Source organism: Dama dama, chromosome 2 (assembly GCF_033118175.1).
Source record: "Dama dama isolate Ldn47 chromosome 2, ASM3311817v1, whole genome shotgun sequence".
Lineage (NCBI taxonomy): Eukaryota > Metazoa > Chordata > Mammalia > Artiodactyla > Cervidae > Dama > Dama dama.
This window is the reverse complement of record NC_083682.1, coordinates 10,823,837-10,842,968: the sequence shown is the minus strand read 5'-3', so window position 1 is coordinate 10,842,968 and position 19,132 is coordinate 10,823,837. Positions and strand designations below refer to the sequence as shown.

General features: G+C 46.4%; 1 protein-coding gene across 1 annotated transcript; it reads left to right on the top strand.

Annotated features, from left to right (window-relative positions):
* The first annotated feature begins 33 nt into the window (after positions 1 to 33).
* SDHAF2 (succinate dehydrogenase complex assembly factor 2) lies at positions 34 to 13,051 on the top strand. The gene is made up of 4 exons (XM_061166205.1): positions 34 to 183; positions 4,928 to 5,151; positions 5,232 to 5,341; positions 8,588 to 13,051. The coding sequence occupies exons 1-4, from the start codon at positions 148 to 150 to the stop codon at positions 8,716 to 8,718; spliced, it is 501 nt and encodes a 166-aa protein (XP_061022188.1). The 5' UTR covers positions 34 to 147; the 3' UTR covers positions 8,719 to 13,051.
* The last annotated feature ends 6,081 nt before the right edge of the window (positions 13,052 to 19,132 follow it).

Sequence of the window (19,132 nt, the reverse complement as noted above, 5' to 3'; positions counted from 1 at the left end):
GCCGCCGGCGTCACACGCACAGTCACTTCCGCCATACGCGAGGACGCATCTTCCTGCTCAAGTCTTCGGCGCCGCTGTCTGCGGCACTGGTGTTCGAAAGTATCCGGAAGTGGCCGGGTCATAGGCCTTTGATGCGGGTTGGGAAAAATGGCGGTGGTCGCTGTCTTCCCGGCTCTTGCGCGGGTGAGGAGAATGGGGCTTCTAGACTCCTGGACAGGCCACAGTGGGAACTGTGTCTTGTCTTCCTCTGAAGTTGTGGAGACCGAGAGAAGCATCTACCTGTCTTATATAGCCCAGGCAAGGGCAGACCCAAGGAGAGGTTGATCTTGCAACGTAGGAGATTCAGGTTACATCAACCCTGGCCTGAGCCCGCTGTGTGCTTGTCTTGTAATATCGTTGACCCTTCAGCCTTCGTGAGAAACCCAATTCAGATGTCACCTATTTGCCAGGTGGAACTGACCGGACAGCTTCTGGGAGCCTTTTGTCTCTGTTCTTAAGCCTCTCTGTTCTTTTTAAGTCTTATCTAGTGTCTGTCGTGGTTTCACATGGTTTCATAAGATCTTTTTTCGTTTTGAATATAGTCTGTTAACACTATAAAATTTTCTCTTAGTACTGCTCTTTGCCAATTTCATGATTTTGTGATGTGTTTTTGTCTCCAGATGTTTTCTGATTCCCTTTTGATTTCTCCTTTGACCCAGTTCAAGAGTGAGGGTGTTGTTCAATTTTCACTTATTTGTGAATTTTCCAGTTTTGCTTCTGCTCTTGATTTCTAGTTTTATTCTGTTGTGATCAGAAAAGATGCCTTGTATGATTTCGATCTTTTTTGTTAAAACTCGTTTTGTGACCTAACATGCTCTCTGTCCTGTAGAATGTTCTTAAGAGTGCTTGAAAATAATGTGTATTCTGCTGCTGTTGGATGGAATGTTCTGTATATGTATGTTTGACCCATTTGGCTTACAGTGCTGTTCCTGTCCTCTACTTCCTTATTGATCTTGTTTGGATGTTCTATGCATATTGAAAGTGGCTTTTGAAATCCCCAACTATTGTGTTGCAATTTCTCTGTTCAGATCTGTCAATATTTGCTTCATATGTCTGGGTGTTCAGATGTTGGTTGTTATGTATAATTGTTGTACCCTTTTGGTGAATTGACCCTTTCATCATTATTTCTTGGCTTTTTAAAATCTCTTTTGATAGTTTTGACTTAAAGTTTATTTTGTCTAATGAAAGTAGGGCCATCTGTGCTCTCTTTTGGTTTCTATTTGCAGTGGAACGTGTTTCACACTTTCACTTTCAGCCTACATCTAAAATGAGTTTCTTGTGAGGCATATAGTTGGATTTTGTGGGTTTTTAAAAATCCCTTCAGTCTCTCTGTGTCTTTTGATTGGGGAATTTAATCTGTTTACATTTAAAATATTACTGATAGAGAAGGACTTAGAGTTGCCATTCTGTTCATTGTTTTCTGTCTTGTAGCTTTGTGACCTTTTCCTCTCTTGCTGTCATCTTTGGTGTTTTATTGACTTTTTCCTATAGACATGCTTTGATTCCTTTCTCATTTTCTGTTGTGCATAAATGTTTGCTTTGGGTTACCATAGGGCTTGCATTAAGCATTTTATAATGTATTTTAAGCTGATAATAGCTTCAGTCTCATCCGAAAACTCCTCTTTTACTCCTCCCACCATATGTTACTGATATTACAATGACATATTTTATTCTGTATCCACTAGTGTACTTTATAGCTTTTTTTAAAATGTCTTTGTCTTTTAACTTTTAAGTCAGAATTAAACGTGATTTACCTACCATCATTGCAGTGTTATAGTAGCCTGTGTTTGTCGTAATATACCTTTACCAGTGAGCTTTGTGCTTTCATTTGCTTTTGTGTTATTTTCTACTGTCCTTTGGCTCCTTTTTGTTTGTTCAGTCTCTCAGTGTCCATCTCTTTGCGACCCCATGGACTGCAGCATGCCAGGCTTCCCTGTCCATCACCAACTCCCGGAGCTTGCTCAAACTCATGTCCATCGACTCGGTGATGCCATCCAACCATCTCATCTTCTGTTGTCCCCTTCTCCTCCTGCCTTCAATCTGTCCCAGCATCAGGGTCTTTTCTCATAAGTCAGTTCTTCACATCAGGTGAGCTTCAGCATCAGTCCTTCCATGAATATTCAGGACTGATCTCCTTTAGGATGGACTGATTGGATCTCCTTGCTGTCCAAGGGACTCTCAAGAGTCTTCTCTAACACCACAGTTCAAAAGCATCAACTCTTCGGTGCTCAGCTTTCCTTATGGTCCAACTCTCACATCCATACATGACTACTGGAAAAACCATAGCCTTGATTATACAGACCTTTGTTGGCAAAGTAATGTCTCTGCTTTTTAATATGCTGTCTAGGTTTGTCATAGCTTTTCTTCCAAGGAGCAAACGTCTTAATTTCATGGCTGCACTCACCATCTGCAGTGATTTTGGAGCCCAAAAAGAAGTCTGTCACTGTTTCCATTGTTTCCCCATCTGTTTGCCATGAAGTGATGGGACTGGATGCCATGATCTTAGTTTTTTGAATGTTGAACTTTAAACCAGCTTTTTCACTCTCCTCTTTCACTTTCCTCAAGAGGCTCTTTAGTTCCTCTTCACTTTCTGTCATTAGGGTGGTGTCATCTGCTTCTTCAACTGGGATGTCCATTTCTTTCCCCAAATTTGGGAAGTTTTGAGCCATTTTTCCTTCAAATAATCTTCCCGCCCCTTTCTCTTTTCTCCTTCTGGGACTCCCATAGTATTTACATTGGTCAGGTTGGTGATGTCTCACAAGCTTATCTCACTCATTTGTTTTTCATTTTCTTCCTCTGAATGAATAGTCTCAAGTAAACTGAGTTCACTGATTTTTTCTGTTCGATCAAGTATGCTGTTTAACCTCTGTGGTGAATTTTTCAAAATTGTTATTCTTTAGTTCTAATTAAAAATTTTTTTTCTTTTTCTATCAGTATTTGGTTATGCGTTGTTTTCCTCAGCTCACTGAACATCTTGATGACAACTTTTTTTGAGTTATTTGTCAGGTAACTTCATATACGTTTGTTTCCAGGGTTGGTTGCTGGAAGTTTATTTTGTGTATTTGGTTAGGCCTTGTTTTGATATTTCTCATGCACCTTGGAACTTTGTGCTTAGATCCATGCATTTGAAAAAATAACCACCTCCCAGTCTTTTTTTTGTTCAAGAAAAGATCTTTTCCCATCAGTCCTGCCAGAGAATCTGGGGGCCTCTTAAACCTTTTGTATGGAAATGTCTTCTCTAGACTTGTGCACTTAAATTCCCAACCAGAGGGATTTGCTGTCTTCTTTTTTCAAGCGCTCATAATCTCTTGCTCCCTCTTGTGTCTGTTTATGGTACTGCAGTTTCTCTGGAGCTGCCGCAAGCCTCCCAGCTCCTCTTCTCAGCCCATTCCAGGCTTCTAGAGTGTCCCAGGTCCCATGAGTGCTGCAGGTTGGCCAAGACAGAAATTAGTCTCTTGTACAGCTCCTTGGAAAGCAGGAGTTTGGGATGCATGCTCCTTTTTCTTTCTGTTGGCCTCTGCTGCACCATGGATCCTCAGAGCGGCAGCAAGCCACCCAGCTTTTTTTGTTTTCAGAGACCCCCAGATATCTGGAGTATTCTGGGTCCTGTTAGTGCCCTGAGACAAGCAAAAAAGAAAACTTTCTTTCAGGCAGCTACCCAAAGAGCTGAAACATTGGACACACATTCCTCCCCAGAGACAAGCCAAGAATTGGGGGTTTTCTTCTGCTAGTTTTGTGCTGAGCCACAGGTAGGGACGATGACAAGTAAGGGTGTGCTAGTCCAAACCCTCACCTAGTTCTCAGCAGCCCCCAACCTGGCACCTTTTCTGTCACATTTCGATTCAAACAGGACGGAAACTAGTCAATCAGGCCTCCCTGTGAAAGGTCATGTGTTGGACGTATGTTTCAGTCTTTTCATTCCCTCCCCAGGGAGAAGCTGGTGGCTGAGAACTTTCTCCAGTTGCACTGGACTGAGCCAGGGGCAGGGACTGTGGTGAATGAGGCTCATGAATTTTCTAGCTGTGATGCAGCTGTTTTTGTGCTCACCTGGGTTCAGGAGCCTCTTAGTTGGTTTCTGGATTTCTCATAAAGGAAACTGGTCCATGCATGGTGTTGGGAGTTGGTGTCTCCACAGGAGAAGGAAAGTGTGGGGCTTCCTGTTAACACCATCTTGCTGACGTTACCACCATTGCATCTTGATAGTTTTTGCCCTTCTCTAGATTGGGAAACTGGGGAGTTAGGGGCCCTGCCATCACTGTATGCTCAGATTTTAGCACAGGCACGTGACTAGAATGTAAACCATATTGTGAGACTTCTAAAGGAATGCAAGGAAAGCAGAAAATATTTCTATTTGGAGACTTTCTGGAAAGGCAGTGGTTAAGAACATGTTTGCAGTCAGAGTTGGGTTCCAACCCTCAGGAATTTTTCTTAATATTTGGGTGATCTTGGTGAGTCATTTAACTTCTCTGAGTCTCAGCTTCCTAAGCTGTAAAGTGGGGACAGTATCAACATAGTTTCTTTTTTTTTTTTTTTTAGATTGAGGTGTAGTTGATTTACAATATTTTATAAGTTTCAGATGTATAATATGGTAGTTCACAATTTTTAAAGATTAAACTCCATCTATAGTTATTATAAAGTCAACACAACTTCTTAAGGTCTAAAGGAGATCAGATGCATTTTGCACCCAGTTTGTGTGCTGAGTGAATGACAAGGATGGTCATCCTTGTTAAAAAGGTGCTTATGGGAGGCAGTTCCTTGGTAGTCCAGTGGTTAAGACTTGGGCTTTCACCCCAACGGACCTGAGTTCAATCTCTAGTTGGGGATCTTAAGATCCTGCATGCCTTGGCCAAAAAGAGAAAAAAAGATGTTTGTGGCTTTTTTGTTTCAGATGCTTGCTCTGTCAAGGCGCCACCTAGTGTCTCCTTCGCTCAGCATGACATCATGCAGACGCTGCTACAGAGGTGACAGCCCGACAGATTCCCAGAAGGATATGATTGAAATCCCTTTGCCTCCATGGCAGGAGCGAACTGATGAATCTATAGAAACCAAACGAGCCCGGCTGCTCTATGAGAGCAGGAAGAGGGGAATGCTGGAAAACTGCATCCTGCTTAGGTAGGGGAAGAGGAGAATGGGGGTTGCTTCTCTCTGGCTAAAGACAGCCTTTTCAACTTCTTTCTCTTTCTTGACGGTAGCCTCTTCGCTAAGGAACATCTGCAGCACATGACAGAGAAACAGCTGAACCTCTACGATCGCCTGATTAATGAACCCAGTAACGACTGGGATATTTACTACTGGGCTACAGGTACTGAGCATGATAAGCAGCATAAGGTGAAAAACAGGATGATGTGGGCTGATTTGAGTCTGGAGGTATTATGGGCAATTTGTTTTTCTTTTGTAGACACTCAACCCAACCTCTCTTCAGATTTTTCCGAAATGTGCAAAATTTGTCTTATAAGTTAAGGTCCTTTGTTTGCAAGCAATAGAAACTGATTCTGTCTAACTTAAACAAAAAGGGAATTTAGTGAAATTGTATGAGAAACTCTTAGCATCAAAGGGAAGGTTGAAGAAAAACCAGGGCAGGAATGAAGTGGAACGAGACAGCTTTGGCTGCCTAGCATGAAGTCCTTGGGAGTCTCTCTCTGGCACCAGCTTTGTGAGGAATGAATTCTCACTGTGTATGGTTAGGGTTAGCTTTGGCTGTGAGTAAAAGAACCCCAAAACAACAGTGGCTTAAGGAAGACAGAAGTACGTTTTTCTTTCTCATAACAGAAGTTCACAGAGTTCGGCCCTCCAGAGCGCACAGAGGGGTTTCAGAGTCATTAAGGCCAGATTCCTCTTGACTTGTTCCTTCACCCTCCCCCATGTTGGCTACCTCATGACCTCAAGATGGCTGCCGAGGCTCTATCTGTCATGTCTCTATTTCAGCCAGGGAAAAAGAGTAAGAGAGCACACACCATTTTTTAATGGACCCTTCTCAAGAAATTATACACCATAATTCCACTTGGTTTCCACAGGGCTTGTACACAGGGGAGTGGGAAATATTTGGGGCCAACCTGGAAGTCTTTTAATGTATCTTTGTCTTTATATTGAAGTTGAGCTTCTTTTTTTGTTGTTGTTGAGCTTCTTATAGATGGCTTATATTGTCATTCTTTTTAATCTGATCTTATGTCTTTTCATTGGTGTGTTTTGGCCATTTGCATATAAGTACCAATGTGATTGAATTAAAACTTACCATCTTTTTTTTGTTTGTTTTCTATTTCTGCTGTCTGTTTTTTGTTCTCTTCCCCCTCTACTTCTGTGGATTTTTTGAGTATTTAAAATTTCATTTTATCTCCACCATTGGTTTCTTATATCTCTTTATAATTTTTTTGGTGGTTGCCCTAGGATTTACAGTATATATGCATACATGTGTGCTCAGTCATGTCTGACTCTTTGAGACCCGGTGGACTGTAACCCACCAGACTCCTCTGTCCATGAGATTTCACAGGCAAGAATACTGGAGTAGGTTGCCATTTCCTTCTCCAGGCGTCTTTCTGACCTGGGTATTGAACCCATGTCTTCCGCATTGGCAGGTGGATTCTTTACCACTGAGCCACCAGGGCACACCTATTTCCATGTGAACTTTCCTGTATTTCTGTGCCTCCAAAGGGCTCTCCGTGCCCTTGCCCTCCCCCAGCAGTAGAAACCTACTGATTTCCAGATGGTGCTTATTAGTTTGGGGACAGGAGATCGGGAGGGTGTTCTCTGTTGTCCTGGTCCAGCTTCCGGCCCTGTGACCATGAGTCATGGTGGAGGGCCTTTTTCAGTGATCCTGCTGGTCCCACAGGGGTAGAGGATTTTTTTCTTTTATTCTTTCACTAGCCCAAGCGGGTCCTCACATGTGCCTTGTAGGAGACAGGACTCACTGACCTATTCCCAGACCCTTGAAGCTTTTGTTGTGTAGAGAGGAAGGACTAGGCTGGGGTTTATGCTTCTGGGAGGTGGGGGCAGTGTTTTCCCCTACTCCTGGCCTGCATTACTGAGGGAGTCTTTCTGCAGCCTCCTGCTCTGGACGCTGTCTTCATCGTGAGCATACTCAGTGAGGGGTTGTTGAGAAGAACCTGCCCATTGGGGCAGATTCCACTTGTGTCTGTGGCTCCCAGGGATTTTACACTCGTGCTCACCTGCACTTGGCGTTCAGCAGGTGATGAACAGTTTTAGCTCAATTCTTGCCTGTTTGTATGGTGCCCAGTGCCCCTTCTGCCTGTGCCTTCTCAAGTGAGCATGTGTGTTCATGTCCGTTTTCTCCTTTGCGGGGCCTTTCTTTCCTTAGGTTTTATTTTCTTTGGGTCCCTGTGACCTCAGCTCTCTAATGACTTCAAAAAAGTTATGTTTCTAATTTATCTGACTTTTTCTTGTTGGGATGAGTGGGGTGTTCTGTCCAGTTTTCAACATTGTAGGAGGACACTGAAATCGCCTGGATCTTACTCTGATTATCACACAAAACAACAGACGCCAGGCCCGCCAGACGCCAGCTATGTGCCGAATGAGGGAAAGTCAGACATTGTTTTGAGGCATGCCGTCTCCTAACGTTGTATTTAGTGTTGCTAGGAGGGTAATTCCAAAGCTTAGTACCCAAGCTTTCCCAATAGGAGGCTTTGTCTGGGAGGCTTTGCTTAAGTGAGAGACTCGGGGGTGGAAAGAAGGTCGGAGGTGGGCAGCATCTGCCAGACTCTCTCCTGCCGCCCTGAGGCTGGCATCCTCTCCTCTCTGCTCTCTCGGTGCCTTTGTTGCCTCTCCATCCAAATCTGGTTCTCCAGGTTCATGTCAGTTTCATGGCCTCTGTTATAGCCTTCCAGTGAATTCTTTTATGTTTTAAGTTTCCCGGAGTTATCAGGTGCTATCACTTAACATCCAAGGACTTTTGCCTCAGGAAATTAATAGACTAGAAGGAAAAACACAGTATTCCAAAAACAACTGGAGTACCGAATGCAAAGCAAAACAGAACAGCCAAGGCTGGACAGGCCAGGGGTCACTGTGCTTGTCCGAATAATAAATGCTGGGCCAGATAATAAATGCTGTCGGCTTGCAGCCATATGGTCTCGTGGCAACTGCTCAGCCCTGCCATCGCCGCACAAAAGCAGCCACGGACAATATGTAAACAAGTGAGAGCAGCTGCTCCAATAACACTCTTTTCAGATACCGGCTGCCGTAGGTTGCCAGCCTGTGGTGCAGGCTGCGTGTGTGTCCAGAGAAAGAATGCAGCTGCTCTGTGTACCCACTGTGGTTTTAGGCCAGGCCAGAGTTTCAAGTTTTAAAGTCCTTATACCATCAGGATTTTCTCGTGGTCCAGTGACTAAGTCTCCGTGCTCCCCATGCAGGGGGCATGGATTCGATCCCTGGTCAGGGAACTGGATCCTACCTGCTGAAACAAAGATCGAAGATCCTGTGTGCTGCAACTAACACCCCGTGCGGCCAAATAAATAAACATTTAAATTAAAAAAGAAAAAAATCCTTATATATCTGACAGTTGACTGACCAATGTAATTCTTTTTGCCCATCCTTACAGAAGCAAAACCAGCCCCAGAAATATTTGAAAACGAAGTCATGGCCCTGCTGAGAGACTTCGCTAAGAACAAAAACAAAGAGCAGCGACTGCGGGCCCCGGATCTTGAATACCTCTTCGAAAAGCCACATTGAGCTACGTGCCGCCGCCTGCCTGACTTTGGGGGATCCATGGATGCTCATTGCCTGCGATGGGTACTGGCCTTGATGTCCTGCTTCTACTTAGATGCTCAGCCCACCCAGACCTCTGGTCCTGCCTGCAGTGATTGACCCGCCTCTCTCCAAGGACATGTATATGTTCAGTGTGCCTCATGCTAAGACCCTTCAGCTCCCGTCTAAGCCTCAGAAGCGGTTTGTCCATGTTACTGTCGCTCGGGCCTGACTCTCTCTCTGGCTCCATAGGAGGAAGCATTGTGCCAGCTCACTGCTTCAGCCAGAAGTGTGCTCGGTGTGAAGAGGCAGCCAGCTGCCTGTGCTGTGTGGAAAGCTCCCCGGGTGAGCCAGGGCTTTGTCCCTGTGAAATTCCCCCTTCCAGCCTGGGTTGTTTCTTTCTGCCAGGGGAAGCTGATCCAAGCCCCCTGAGTAGAACCCTTCAAAGACCCAGCAGGCAGAATGAGGGCAGCGGGCAGGAACAGTGTGGGCGTGCTGCTTAAGAGTCAGCATCCTCAGCAGATTTTCTCTAAAATGCTCATTTTATAAGCAGAACGATAATTGTGTATATTAAAGAATATTTTAAAAAGGAAAATCACAACTCCTCAGCCCTCACCCAATTATTTTAATTTTGTGTGTTTTCATGCAGGCATATGTTTAGAGTTTTACAAGGTCACAATCTCCATGTATCAGTTATAGCAAACGTTTTCTGTATTTCTGCAGTCTCCACAATTGGTTTAGTTGATAAACTGATAATGTGTAAGAAATAATATGTTAGGATGAATTAGCAGAATGTGTTTAGCTCCAGAACCAAAAGACTTCTGGTTGCTAGGAGGGTGGTTTTGTCTCGCTGGAGGAATTCTGCCCTCGGAGCTGTCATCCAGACAGAACAGATGTCACCCAGATTGGGCCAGGACACAGGTGTGAATTGGAGGAAGCAGGCCAGACTTGCTAGGCAGGCGGTTGGTGAACACCGGAGACCCACACAGGCAGGATGTACCTGTTTCCCACGTTGTGGAGCTGTGGGGTTCCCACGAAACCTCTGTGTGGTCCTGCCCGCCCTTCAGGGTCCTTGGCTGAGGAGAGGAGAGGAAAGAACCAGTCTTTCATTACTTTCGGGATCTCAATAGAGCTTCCCAGCCCTCTTGTAGACAAAAGCTGTCATGCCTATTTTGCAGATGAGAAAGTGGGCTCTGAAAGAGTGGTCTGTCCCAGATCGAGTCGCTATTTAGTCATGAAGCCAAAACTTTGCTTAGTTCAGTCTGTCTTCAAAGCCTATGAACTTTCTGCCAGAACATGCTGCCTTACTGGTAGAAACTGTAGAAATCTTCGCTTTAAGAAGTTATAGCGAAGAGACTTCAGGTCTGAGCTGTGACCTGTGTGTCATGCAGGGGACAGGAAGCTGCCAGGTGCTTCCCAAAATAAGAACTCGGTCATCCAAGGTGGCTCTTCTAAGGAAAGAAGCAGGGCTGGCAGTAGGTACAAGTCAGATCCTGGCTCCACTGCCCACTTGCTGGGTAAGTGAATGGGGCTGAGCCTCAGTTTCCTCGTATATATAACAGGGAATATATTCCCTGTCTTAACTTTTTCTGAAGATCAGACATGAAGATATAAAGTTCATGTCTCAAGACTTTCATCGTCCTCATTACACAGTAAGCTCTTGGTCGATGTTAGGTGTCAGCTTTTGGTCATGGCTTCAGTCTGAGAACTTGTATCTTAACACAAAAGGCCTGGCATGTCAGCAAGGTCACCAGAGCTTCGTGCAGGGCTGAGCCCTCTGCCGGTAGGAAAGCCAGGCCTGTTAAAGAACCACAGGGTGTCTTAACCAGTCAGTGAAGACTGGAGAGAAAACAGACCCTGGTGTCGAGGCCTCTGAAGGAAAAATTTGTAGCATGATCATCTAAGCAAGGAATGGGAGTGAGAAATGGAGGGCAGAAGCTGGTTTTGATGGCCCAGGGAGCTCACTGCCTACTCTGGCCAATCTCTCTGGCCTTGTTTGATGTACCGTGAGGAGAATGTTAATGTAGAGAGATGTCTGGACTGTCAGAAGCGCACATGACAGTTGGGCCGTGACCCATCTATCCTGGACTCCTGGACAGCAAATCTCCGCAGCCAAGTATGCAATTTGGGCTTTTTTTTCCCCTGGGGGTTTGATCTCTCCTCGCCTGATTTTTGTCTTATTTAATATAAGGGGTTCAGCTGCCACTTTCACCTGGGGACGGCATGCTTCTGAAGAAGTTGTTTTCTTCCCAGGCTGCTGGTCTGTGTTATCTCTGGAAGCGAAGGGTCTTACTAGCTTCAGCTGCTCAGTGTCAGACCCAGGGGTGCTATGTAAACAGTCTTCCCTTTATTAGGCATTAAGTGAAACTAGGCCGGCCATAGGACATTTTTTAAAAATCAATAAACACACAGCAAGGGCCAGCAGCCCCCCAAGGATCTGTGAGGAGCCAGAATCTCGACTCATTCCTCTCCGTTTGACACCTCCCTGCTCGCTGACCTCATTCAGAGCGTGTGCACAGGGGCATCTGGCCTTGCCCCTCACCTCCTGAAGAGGTTTCGTGAGACCTGCCCCTCCCCACCTGAAGAGGTCTCGTGAGACCTGTCATGCAGGCTCCCACATCAGACGTCAAATGGGGGCAGTAAAAGCTGTCTTCTCCCCAGCGTTTATTCTCTTAATCATTTTAAGTCTTCAAAATCCATAAGCCAAATCTTTGCCCAACTCTGGACCTTAGATGGGGCGTATCTGTTGGGGTCACTACAGAGCCACCTCTGACGAGCACAAGCCATCGTCTGGAGGTCATGTGCCCCGTCTCCTCAGCTCCAGCCAGGGCGGCAACTGGTACAAACGTCACTCATACTTTTAAACAGCCCCAGGGAAAGATTCCACTGGGCAAGTTGAGAGTTTACTTTTATCTTTCCGTTCCTCTGCTAGACAGAGGGAGTTTCCGTGATGGGGAAGCTCACACGGCCGTAAACAGCAAGCAGGGCTGAGACTTGTCTGGTAACTTGTTAGTACAGGCGGTCGTATCTGAGGGAGGACTTGCCATCCTGCAGCTGTCGGGCCAAGAGTGCTCATCAGCTCCCAGTTAAGCCACCTTGTTTGGTTTCCCGGTGAACCCTCTGGAAGTGAGGACCGGCATTAGGATCTCCCCCACCCCCGTCAGGCTTGGGGGCATCAGTGGGACAGTGACCTGAGGCAAGGAGTGCTCCTCTGCCTTTAAAAAACAAATATCTGGGGAAAACAAAAAAAATGTCAGGCACCAGACATTTCAGGGAGGATGGTAGAAAAGTTGAAGCTATCGAAGATAAATAATATCAGGCATCCAAAGAGGAGATCTGTAAGGAGGAGGGAGATCTACCTTCTTGTAGCCTGAGAAGTAGTCTTCAGCTGGGTACCAGGTCCCGCCCGAATCCAGATATCCCTGCCAAGGATGAGACTATTCTCTTTAAGAGGACAACATAAACACACTTTCCATAACTACACATTACAGCATGTAGCATTAAAAAGCAAATTGTGACGTTAAGATGAACATAGTTTCCCAGTAGGTTTCAGTTACTTTCTGTGTTGTGGAACGTTCACATTTGGTGATGCCCGGGGACACGGGTTGGAGAAAGAGCAGAGCAGTTTAGGGAGACAGACCTAAAGTAGAATCCTGGCTCTCCCGTTGGTCAGCTGGGTGACCTTGGGCATGCTGTTTAACCTTTTCCACGCTCTGTGTCTCATCTGTAAAAGGAAAGGTCAAAGAGCCACCTCACATGTGGGCGCAAAGACAAAAGTCACGCGTGGGAAGTGCTTGGCACGATGCCTGGCACCCGAGTGACGTCATCACGGCCAGTGGTGTTGGCTGATGGTGTGCCCAGCACTCCTCAGATGACGTCACTCAGGCCTCAAACCAGGGATCCGAGGCGGGCACAACTATCATTTCCTCTGTCCAGGTGAGGAAAGTGAGGCCTGGTGAGATTAAGCTGCTTGCCCCAAATCAGAGGCCAGAAGTTGGGGCAGCTGGACTTGGAAGCTGGACAGTGGGCCTCCAGTGCCTGTGCTCTGAAGCCATCTGCTACCTCTGTTACCAAGTAAGCAGGGCCTTGAGAAGCGCTTGCACAATTGGGCTTGCCTGAGCTCTTGCACCCTACTGCCACCACCTGGAAGCCTCCCCAGGTGAGCTTTCCAGAGAGTGAGAGACATGTGTCCAAGTCATACCTGTCCCCTTAGCCAAAGTCAGCTGATAGGCAAGTGGCCCCAACCCTAACTCAGCCAAGCCCAGTCCAGATTGCAAACTCAAAGACCCTTAAGGTAAATAAACGCTTATTACTTTAAGCCACCAAGTTTTGGGGTGATTTGTGATGCAGCATTATTATCGTAACTGTTGGTAACTGACACAGATGGTAATCGGGCTTCCCAGATAGATGTGCTTATAGAGAAGAAGACTCACTGACCGGCCAATGTGAGTGAGCATCCTGTCTCCTGGGCAGGTGACCGCCTCACTTTAGTACTTTTAAAAAGGCGGCTGCTTAGTGTATCAGACTCTCATAAGCATAGTATCCGTCCCATCCTAACACATGTAATTCCTCCTCAACCATCTGAACAGGCGGCACGCACTGAGTTCTCGCACTCTGGCCTAACACAGCACCTGCGTTGACTCACTCAGTTTCTGTAACAGTCCTATGAAGTAGGTTGTACGGTTGTCTTCATTTTGCCAATGAAGATACAGGCCCAGAGGAATTGAGTTACTCGCCTGTGGTGACGTTGGCTCAGCACTTGAGCAGAAGCAACCAAAGAAACTGAGGTAGGACCCTTGAAAAGCAGGAGTTGTGTGTTCTGCACTAGCAAAACGTGGGTAAAGCTACTGCCTGCTCTGACTGGGGAGGAAGCGCATGTATTTACCAGGCTGACAGCCCACAGGGAAGAGGCTGGAAGGCAAAAAACCAGTCACCCCTGCTGGTTACTATTGGCTGCAGTTGGTGAGGATTTATAAGGAAGAGATGAGCTCAGCAAAGAATTACCTGGTGTCTGAAATCTACCAGGTATGAAAGGAAATAGAACCCAGAAATCTTGGGCCTTCCAGGATTAAAAAGCTATACTCTAAATAGACAAAGATAAGATGTAGGCAAAGCTTCGGGCAACAGAGGCCCAGTAAGACTTTCCCTTGGGTAAAGTGTCTCAGGAAGGATCAGATTAAAGGTCAGCCTCCTACTTGTGTCTGGGTGTTGGTCACTCAGTCGTGTCCGACTCTTTGTGACCCCATGCACTGTAGCCTGCCAGGCTCTCTTGTCCATGGGATTCTCCAGGCAAGAATAATGGAATGGGTTGCTATTCCCTTCTCCAGGGGATCCTCCTGACCCAGGGATCAGAGCCTGGGTCTCCCGCAGTGGAAGCAGATTCTTTACCGTCTGAGCCACCAGGGAAGGCTACTTAATTGTTCCAAATAGCTTTAAAACAGATGTTGAGGAGAAAGGGAGAGGCATGGAGGGGAACCAGCAAAACAAGTTAGGCTCGAGAATTAGGTCTAGGAAAAGTCGGGGTGAATGTGGCTCCTGGCACATGAAACATTTTCCTTTCCTTCTTTGCAGAAGTCAGCTTCTCCCAAGAGATGACTGCACTCCTCTCCACTTCCTTGTCTCCCATCCTTTCCTTGGCTTCACCTCTCTAGCTTCCCACCTCATTGTTTGATGAAAGCATCTCTCACCAAGGTCACAAGGACCTCCGAGTTGCTAAATCCAGTGATCATTATTCAAAGCTTTACTGTCCCCTCTGACCAATGATAGAAACCTCCCTTGCTTTTATGGTTCAGCGTTTCCTTGAGTTTCCCTCTGCCTGCCCAGTCACACCTCTACCTATTTGGAGGCACATTGGCGCCCCCCCCACACCCCCCTGCAGTCATTAAATTTGAAGTTCCCCCTGATGCTGTCCTAAGAGTCGTCCTTTTTTCTCTCGGTACTCCCTCTTGTGATCTCACCCACACCCGCGTATCCATTACCACCTTGTTGTTACCATTGAGCCACTGGGGAAACTCCCCATTACTGCCTGAATGTGGACAATTCTCAAATCTGTGTTTCAAACCACAGTGTCCTTTGAGCTCCAGCCTGCACTTCTAACTGCCAGCTTGGCTCCTCCAGTGTATCTCAAAGGTCCTGCAAACTCAGCACGTCCAAAAGGGAATGAAGCTATTACCCCTACCTCACCGACCCCCCAAAACCTCCCTAGCCTTCCTCTGTAGTCTCTCAGTGAAGGGCATCAGCCTCTATCCAGTTGTTCAAGCTAGGAACTGTGCTGAACCCCTCCCTCTCCATCCATTACATCCCAAGGCTGGTGGACTGACCTGCAAAATAGCTCTTGAAACCATCCACTTTCTTTCTGTCTCCAGCATCGTCACCATGGTCAAAGTCATTGGCATCCTTCAGCAGGACAACGGCTATGGCCATCTGAACCCCCTTCAGATCTTTTCTGTACCTGCAGCCCTGAAATCAGGGCTTGGAGCAACTACACTGGTACACCGCAAGTATTAAGATGGTGCTCTAAAGCCCGGGAGCTGCGACTACTGAAGCCCATGCACCCTAGAGCCCATGTTCTGCAACAAGAGAAGCTACCGCAATGAGAAGCCTGCACACCACAGCTAGAGAGTAGCCCCTGCTCTCTGCAATTAGAGAAAAGCCCATGTAGCAACGAAGACCCGGCACAGCCAAAAATGATAAAGTTGGAAAAAAAAAAAACCTTAAAAATAAATAAATAGATATAATACAAGGTATTCAAACCTTCTGGGGGGAAAAAATTTCTGGGACTTCCCTGGTGGTCCAGTGGTTAGGAATCCACCTGCCAATGCAGGGGACATGGGTTCAGTCCCTGGTCTGGGAAGATCCCATGTACCTCAGGGCAACTAAGCCCATGTGCCATAACCACTGAGCTCATAGGCTGCAGCTACTGAAGCCCAGCTACCCTAGAGCCCATGATCTGTGAACAAGAGAAGCCACTGCAGTGAGAAGCCCACACACTGCAACTCGAGATTTGCCCCCACTTGCCACAACTAGAGGAAGCACACACGCAGCAAAGATCTAATGCAGCCAAAAATAAAATATTTTTTAAGAAAATATTTAACATGACCTGTAGTGGTCCTGTATGGGATGCCCACGTCTTAAACCTTGTCTTGGCCCAGCTCTCAGTTTCTTTGCTCCGGCCCTTCCAAGGCTTCTTCAGCCTCTCATCCTCTCCATGACCATTCCCACCACAGGGCCTTTGCACATGTGGTTCCTTCTGCCCAGAATTCTCTTTCCTCCCTTTCCCTCTTCACTCCTATCCTCTTTCAGATCTCTGCTCAGGTGCATTTCCTCAGAGAAGCCCTCCCTGACCTATCCATTTTAAATCCATCATTCTTTGATTAATGACTGTCTCCCCACTGGACAAAGGTCCGTATAGTTAAAGCTATGGTTTTCCTAATAGTCTTGTATAGATGTGAGAGTTGGACCATAAAGAAGGCTGAGCGCCAAAGAATTGATGCTTTTGAACTGTGGTGCTGGAGAAGACTCTTGACAGTCCTTGGACTGCAAGGAGATCAAACCAGTCAATCCTAAAGGAAATCAACCCTGAATATTCATTGGAAAGACTGATACTGAAGCTGAAACTCCAGTACTTTGGCTACCTGATGCGAAGAGCCAACTCACTGGAAAAGAGCCTGATGTTGGGAAAGATTAAAGGCAAGAGGAGAAGGGGCTGACAGAGGATGAGATGGTTGGATGGCATCACCGACTCAATGGACATGAGTTTGAGCAAGCTCCGGGAGTTGGGATGGACAAGGAATTTTACACGCTGCAGTCCATGGGGTTACAAAGAGTTGGACATGACTGAGCAACTGAACAACAACCCTGCTGAACTTCAAGTTCCATGAGGACAAGGACTAGATCTCTTTTTGTTCACCTGAGATCTGTAGTACCTGGCACATCACTTGGAATGTAGAAGGTATTCCTAATTAAGAAATGAGTAAAAACTGATGTGTCGATCTAAGTGCAGAGCTCAAAGCAAACTTTCCCCACAGTGAGAGCTGTGGGTGTGCAGGGGTCAGTCAGAGGTTTCATGAGCTTCCTGCTGTCCTGAGATTTTGCCCGCTGTCTAGATCCAGTGGTTCAGTGTGCTTGAAGGATTGGTCCCCTTCTGTCCAGGTGGCTGGATGCCCTCTAACTGGGGAGAAGGGTTTTAATGAATTAGATCTGTCTCTCTTACTGTGGAAAGTAGAGAGAGTTCTTGGTTCTCTGCCCAGGCCTCTAGAGGACCTGGGATGCTAAAAGAAGCAAACTCCCAAAGCCTGGCATGCTTCAGGAAATAGATGCACCAGAGGGCCCTGGAGTCCAGGCCGCTGGGGTCCACCCTCCCCTGCTGAGGGTGGGCCTCAGATTTCCCCTAAGGAAGAAGTACCTGGAAATTGTGTCTGTGTAGGTGCTCCATATTCACTGGCTCTCTTCTTTCTTTTCTTTCCTTCTCTTTTTTTCACCATGCCGCTTGGCATGCAGGATCTTAGTTCTCTGAACCTGTGCCCCCTGCAGTGGAAGCACAGAGTTTTAACCACTGGACCACCAGTGAAGTCCCTCACTCTCTGCTTTCCTACTCCTCGTTCAGTGTGGTGGACCTTCTTAGAATCTCTCCCCACCACTCACCCCCACCAAGCATGTATACTCCCGGCCGTGGCTGTATCCTTCAGACTTTTCCCGGGTAGCAGTGCCTTCCCAGATGCAGGCGGTGGAGTGGCGCTTACTGTGGTCTCCCAAGCCAGGCTTTCCCTGGGTCATCTCACAACAAGCCTCCCTTCAGAGGAGATGGCATCACCCCACTTCTACCTGAGGAAACAAACTCAGAGAGGCTTGCCCACAGCCACAGAGCTGGGAAGCAGCAAAACAGGATTTAAGTTGAGGTCTCCCCGGAACTTGGGTACCTCCCAGCACCCCCTTGTCCCAGACTTACCTTGTTCATTCATTGTCATTGTGAGCTCTGCCATCTATGCCGATGTACCATCTATACTAATATCTACTTACTTATCTCTCTTGAGTTCCTTTTTATTGAAACAAATTAATTTTAAAAGGAAACGACATCATCACCGTAAATGGAAAAAAGTCACATCAGTAGTGTCACTTGCCAAAATTAAAAAGGTAACTATTAAAAAAAAGAGAGACGTTACTGAATTTTTCTAACAATTGTTTTTTAAAAAACTTCAAACATACAGCCATCTCCAAAGTGTTTTAGAGCACGTCCCTGGTGGTCCAGTGGCAAAGACTCTATGCTTCTACTTTAGGGTGCATGGGTTCAATCCCTAGTCAGGGAACTAGATCCTGCGTGCCGCAACTAAAAAGATCTTGCAAGCCATAACTTAAGACCTGGCACAGCCAAATAAATATTTTTAAAAATCCACCCAGTTTTTGATACATTTCAAAGAAAATTATAGACATCAGAACATTTCCCTTAAATACTTCAAAATGCATATTATTAACTAGACTTTGATACTTTATATTTAAGTTTTTTCTTTTGCTGTAAAATGTACATACAATGAAATGCACAAATCTTAATTGTATGTTTGCTGAGTTTTGACAAATGCCTACAACAACCTCCCATCAAGATGCAGAAATTATCATCACCCCAGAAATTTCCCTCATGCTCCATCCCAGTCATTCCCCACAACACACCTCCCCACAGCCCAGGCAACCATATCTCTGATTTTTCCCTCTGCCATGGATTAGTTCTGCCTGCCGTAGAATTTCATATAGATGGAATCACACAGTATGGACTCTTTTACATGTGCCTGCTTTCATTCAACGGAGAAGGCAATGGCACCCCACTCCAGTACGCTTGCCTGGAAAACCCCATGGACGGAGGAGCCTGGTAGGCTGCAGTCCATGGGGTTGCTACGAGTCGGACACGACTGAGCAACTTCACTTTCACTTTTCACTTTCTTGCACTGGAGAAGGAAATGGCAACCCACTCCAATGTTCTTGCCTGGAGAATCCCAGGGATGGGGGAGCTTGGTGGGCTGCCATCTATGGGGCCGCACAGAGTCAGACACGACTGAAGCGACTTAGCAGCAGCAGCAGCAGCAGCTTTCATTCAGCACAATGTTTTTGAGGTTCATCCGTATCATCACACACATCAGTATTTGTCCCTGTTTATTACTGACCATTTGTATTCCCTTATCTGACTCAACCACAGTCTGTTTCCAGGTCAGGAAGATCCCTGGAGTAGGAAATGGCAACCTACTGCAGTATTCTTGCCTGGAGAATCCCGTGGACAGAGGAGCCTGGCGGGCTACAGTCCATGGGGTTGCAAAGTCGGTAATGACTGAGCACACAGGCACACGAACACCCAAGCTGTTTCCAGTTTGGGGCTATTATGAATGAAGATATCATACACAAGTCCTTCTCTGAA

What these genes read in the sequence shown, in the direction of transcription:
- SDHAF2 (XM_061166205.1), top strand. Translation starts at nt 148, where the DNA reads ATGGCGGTGGTCGCTGTCTTCCCGGCTCTTGCGCGG. An exon ending in GAAAACTGCATCCTGCTTAG is followed by an intron (nt 5,152 to 5,231) that starts GTAGGGGAAGAG and finishes TCTTGACGGTAG; the next exon opens with CCTCTTCGCTAAGGAACATC. An exon ending in TATTTACTACTGGGCTACAG is followed by an intron (nt 5,342 to 8,587) that starts GTACTGAGCATG and finishes CCATCCTTACAG; the next exon opens with AAGCAAAACCAGCCCCAGAA.